The sequence below is a fragment of the Manacus vitellinus genome, unplaced genomic scaffold (genome assembly GCF_001715985.3).
Source record: "Manacus vitellinus isolate BGI_N305 unplaced genomic scaffold, ASM171598v3 scaffold_93_pilon, whole genome shotgun sequence".
NCBI lineage: Eukaryota > Metazoa > Chordata > Aves > Passeriformes > Pipridae > Manacus > Manacus vitellinus.
In genome coordinates, this window is record NW_021940884.1 from 396,626 (window position 1) to 401,906 (window position 5,281).

Genomic DNA, 5,281 nt, shown 5'->3' on the forward strand with positions numbered 1-5,281 from the left:
GGGGTCTGGGGACCTGTCTGTGAGAGTGGGGTGGCCTCGAGCCCCATCTGCACCCACTGACCTGGCCACTGTCCCCGATACCTGTGGGGCGATGCCAGGCAGGGTGGAAGTTGCAGAAAAGGTCTTTCTGGGGTTTCCTTGAAGGGTTGGTGTGTCCCCAGCAGCTGTGGGGCTGCCCATCCCTGCCAGGACAGGGACAAAACCACTGGCTCTTGGTGCACAGTGTGGTTTGGGCACAGAGACACCGGGTTTGAGAGCACTGCAGGGTGCCAGGGCTGATAGGGAGGGGGCTCCCCCAGCCAGGCACGGGCTGTGGTACTGCTTCAGGGGGAATCTTCCATCAATTGCTACTGGAGCTGGTGCAGGGATGTGTCACCTCCCCAAAAGGTGTCAGGGGTCTTGGGCTGTCCCCAAGGATGAATTGGGTGGCCAGGAAAGGGCTGTGAGGGGCTCCCAGCCCCAGTGCATGGCCACTGCATCCCCCCCTGTCTGCACTCCCGGGCGGAAAAGCACCTTCATTCTTCTTTAATGATAATGACAGTCCCATCTGCAGAACATCTGCAGCCAGATGAGTGATTATGGAGCCTCCCAGCACGGGGATAATGGGATAGCAGCCCCCGTGGAAATCACAGCTCCGTGCTTGCTGCTGGGCTGGAGCGAGTCCCACTCGTGCAGGAGGGTCTGGAGGCACCACATCCCCCTGGAGCTGTGGGAGCTGTGGGAGCTGCTGGTGCTGGAGGCCAGTGCGAGGCTGTGACCCCCCTCCCGTGCACATGAGGTTTGAGAAGCAGAATTTGAGGTACACAAGCAGAATTCCTGTTCCATGGGTAAAGCCAACAGGCCAAATTTTAGCATTTAGCCAGGGCAGAAGGGCTTTTCCAGACCAGTAGCTGATTCCATAGCACAGTTCAGACATAATCCAAGCATAGCTCAGTGTTTTAATCCACCCTGGGACGTGTTTTTCTGCACAACTAACAGAGTCAAGGTCAGGTCTTTGCTAGTTGTTTTGAGGCTAAACCATACATTTTTCATTTTTCCTTCCTTTGCTGCTACCTGGAGATTGTATCTGATGTTGGCAGCTCTGGGAAGCTTCACATCCTCTTCATCAAACACCAGTGCTGCACTTAAAGATGGCGTTATTTAAATTAGAGATGGGGTTTTATCTTCTATTCCTGCTGCAAAGCACTGCTGTGTTACCCTGGGGGCAAAGGATGCTCCTTGGGGGGCTTTGGGCCCAGGACTCTGGTCCTGATGCTGATCCTGGTGCAGCCCGGCAGCTCCACCTCCACACCCACATCCACACACCCGCCGCCGTTTGCCTTTAAGGTTTCTCACCCCTTGCAGCAGCACGTAATTTAAACAGAAGCACTTTAGAAGTCAACTAATTAGCACCAGGGAGGCATCCCCCCGGAGTTCGGCGCCGAGCCGTGCCCTCCTTTCTGTTACGAGATCCTTCCAGCTGGAAATCACAGCGACTGCAGTTTTTAGGGAAAGGGAGAGGGCTGGTGCCTGCGAGCCGGGGCAGAGCCGGGCAGGGAGGGCAGAGGTGGCACTGAGGGCCGGCGGGTACGGACGGAGGCTCTCGGTGGATGGTGAAGCTGCACCTGGCACTGCGAGGTGGCGGGAGCCAGGCGAGGGCAGGCAGGGCTGGGCCCAGGTGGGTCGCTGGCGCTCCGGCCCGTCTGGCCGCGGTCCCGGCACCGCGGGGGTGCCACGCGCCAGGGCGGCACCGGCTGGCACGGGTTGGGTTCTTGGATCCGGCCGCGTCGTGGGCGTGAGCCGAGGCTGGGGCTCAGCTGCATGAGGATCTGAAGCATCTCCCTTTTGTTCCCGACGCACCCTGACAAATGGGGAAGGACCGGAGTTTCTCTCGGCATTTTCGGTACGTGTCCCTGCTCCGCTCCCCCGCGTGGGCTCCGTGGCCGGGGGGGTGCTGGGAGAGCCTCGTGCCCCACGGGCATCCCCACGAGGGCTCTGCTCTCCGGGGCTGTGGGGACCCTGCTCTGGCACCGGGGCAGCCCTGCCACCGCCCCGTGCCCACCGTGGTGGTGGCACAGGCTGCTGGGGGGACTCGAGCGAAGCTCAGATGAAAAATTGGGGTGGGGGTGCTGGGGAGCAGCAGGAAGAGCCCATCTGGGCCTGCTTTGTCTCCGTGGCTGTAGGCCAGCCAAGGGGTGGGTGGTGAGGAGGGGGCTTGGGCGTGCTGGGTGTGATGGAGCGAGGCCCGGGGACCCCTCGCTCCCAGCCTGGCTCAGCACGAGCTCTGAGCAAACCTGGGGCATCTTCACCTGCCCCAGCCAGGGCTGGAGCTGACCCTGCTGCCCTCCCAAGGGAACACATCCTGCTCCAGTGAGGCTCAGCATACCGGGGTGGGGCCGTCCAGGTGAGCTCAGCACCCATCACAGGATATATGCATGTGGAAGAGGGGATTCTCCAGAGTGCTGGGCTGGGAAATTGAGGAGCCAGCTCCCAGCAAGGGTGGGCTGCAGGAGTGGGACTGTCTGCCTGGGGGTGGGCGGCCAGTGACCCACCTGGGAGCTGGAAAATAGCGAGTGTGACACAGACTGAGATGTGTTTGAACACACCAAAGGGAGCCCTGAGCAGAGCTGAGCCCTGGGGATGGGCACCAGGCACTGGCAGAGGCTTTTCCAACCCACAGCACTGTGCCACTGTCCTGGCCTGGCTGCTTTGGGGATGGGCTGAAGGTGGAGAAGGCTGGAGCCTCTGGGGCCTCTCCTGGCCTGGAAGATGCCCTGAATCTGTGTGTTGGAGCAGAGTGAATCCTCCCGAGCAGGTGCCAAACCGCTGCAGAGGAGGGCTGGTGCCCTGGGGCTCAGCACACCCTGCACAGGGACAGAGCGGGCAAAGGGCTGCAGTGCCCGGGGATGGAGATGCCTTTCCCATCCCTGCTCCAACGGGAAACAGAGCCAGGGCTGACCTGGAGCACCCCAGGAGGAGGAAGAGGTGCATGAGGTCAGTGCTCTATGGCTCTGCTGCTGCTCCCGGGCTGACCTCCACAAATGGGGTGGGTGCATCCCTGCTCCGTGAATCCCGGTGGGATTTGCTGGAAGAGGGACATCCTAGCTGGGTGCTGCTCCTCCGTGCCATGCCAATGGGCAGAACCAGGTTTATCCCATGGGATATCAGGATTCTGCAAAGCCCCAGGCACCACCTGCCCTGGGCTGGTGCTGGTGTCAGTGCCGGTGCCGGTGTGTGCTTCGTGGGTGGTATCCTGCTGGAACTGAGGCATCCGCTCTAATGACTCCCCACATGCTGTCTTTGATGGGTCCCTTTGATGCACCAGACCTGGGCACACGTTTTGGGTGTTGGCACCCACTGAATCGCAGGGATCAGGGATCCCCGAGCAGCACAGGGCCATCCAGGTTTTGCAGAAGGGAACTATTTTGCATGTTTAGTGGGATTATTTGTAGTCACTCAGCTGTCTCCTTGCTGAGGCAGCGTTGTTCTTGGAGCACTAAGGCAGTGGATGGTGCAGCCCCTGTCCTCGTGCCTGGGTAGGGAGCCGTGCTCCATCCTGGTGCCTGGCAGCCCGGTGGTGAAGCAGAGGTTGGTGTAAAGTGGGACAGCTCTGCTGGAATGAGCAGGGCCGATTTAATTTGGCCAATTAAATGGGATTGTGCTCATTTTGCCTGCGAGGAACCCGGACTTCTCCCTGGTGGGCGCCCAGCCTGGGGCAGAGGTGAGGGGGACCCACATCCTCCCCTGCCCCAGGGCTGTGGCCACCCTGTCCCACAGCTCACATCTGGGTGAACTGTTTGTTAGCACAGTTTCACTCTTTTCTAGTTGCTGCTTAATCACACATCGCCTGGGAATTGCACCAATGTGTTACTTGTTTTAAATTGTTACCAGATGCTCTATGTGAGCATCTGCCAGCCTCGGGTGGCTTATGATCTGTCTTCTCCTCCTGCAGCAGCTCTTGTTTTGAGTTCTGCCTTTTGTTGGGGGCAAATAAAGATGTCCTGGTTCTGGTAGATCTGGGATTTGAAGCCTCCCCTTCCTCCTCCTCTGGCTTCACCCAGGTTTTTGTGTTCCCCTGGTGAAGCTGCCCAAGGGAGCCCTGTGGGATCCCCCCACCAGCCCCAGCCTCTCCAGCCTGTCCTGCCGGTGCAGCCCCTCGGAGCAGATTCCTCTGGGTCCTCTGACACCAGTTTGGCCCAGTTCTTGCTCCCATGGGAGACATGATCCCCAGGCAGCCAGGAGTGTGCTCACACCCCAGTGAGGCTGTGATAACACAGGGAGCTCGAGGTGAGGAGCGTTAATGAACCCCACGAGATGGTTTTGTCTAACGAGCCACCACAGCTGCGAGGTGCAGGGAGGGGTTGCTATAGAAACACTCAGAGATAAGGGCTCCTCCTGAAGCCCCTAAATGTGCAAACAGAGGGTAGGGGTAGGTGAGCAGGTGTCAGCATCTCGCTGTTGTGATGGCAGAAGGCAAAAGAAAAGAAGAAGTGCCTCCTGGTGTAGGGGGTTTACCCCGGCCAAGGTGGGAGTGGTGCAACGGGGCCCTCTCGCACCCTCCTGGGGTCCTGCTTTGCGTCCCCTGTGCACCCTCTGAGCATCCTGGGGGTCCCTGTGGGGGCACAAAGGCCACTTGGCTGCTCCTGCCAGGAGAGGGGAGGTGACCTGAAACAGAGTGAGTTCCCAGTGCTGTCCCCTTGCCTGCAGCATCACTGAACCCACCCCTCCAGCACCAACATCTCCCAAAGGGCACAAGGCTCCTGCCTGGCTGTGGAGTGAGCTGGAATGTGGGGATGTGCATGGCAGGGGCCCAGGATAGCAAAGTCCAGAGCTCCCAGCAGAGAGTTTGGGGCAGGAGGTGGCGAGCAACATTGTGGGGGTTCCAGAATGGGCTGGGGAAGAAGCAGGTCTGTAGGAGGGGTCTGACATCACTGCCCCAGTGGAGCTGTGCATGGGATGGGGGAAGAGGTGCAATTGTGTCCCTGGTGTCCCCAGCACCCCTGGTGTTCTCAGCCTTGGCATTTACAACTCTTGAAGGACTGGGGTCAAGAGCACACCAGGGGTTCTGCTCTTTCCTCTCCGGGCGTGGCTGGACCTGGAGCTCTGTGCCACAGCTGCCACGGCCCCGCTCCTCACTCCCCGTCTCGTTTCCCCAGGATTTTCATCCCCAAGAAGCACCGGCAGCGCTTTGACGAGGTGGTGTCTCAGAGCCTGATCAGCAAACTGTGCCGCTCCAAGAGCGAGCAGCACAGCAACCGCCTGCGCCGCAGCCGCAGCGAGGACCACCAGGAGCGGCTGCTCG

General features: G+C 60.0%; 1 protein-coding gene across 1 annotated transcript in view; it reads left to right on the forward strand.

Moving 5' to 3' along the window:
• The first annotated feature begins 1,788 nt into the window (after positions 1-1,788).
• The window catches only part of GRID2IP (Grid2 interacting protein), a 22,171-nt gene continuing 18,678 nt past the window's right edge, over positions 1,789-5,281 (forward strand). Inside the window, exons 1-2 of the mRNA XM_029965253.1 lie at positions 1,789-1,882; positions 5,136-5,276. Coding sequence (XP_029821113.1) covers positions 1,848-1,882; positions 5,136-5,276 — 176 coding nt within the window. The 5' untranslated portion in view covers positions 1,789-1,847. The remainder of the gene's footprint in view (positions 1,883-5,135; positions 5,277-5,281) is intronic.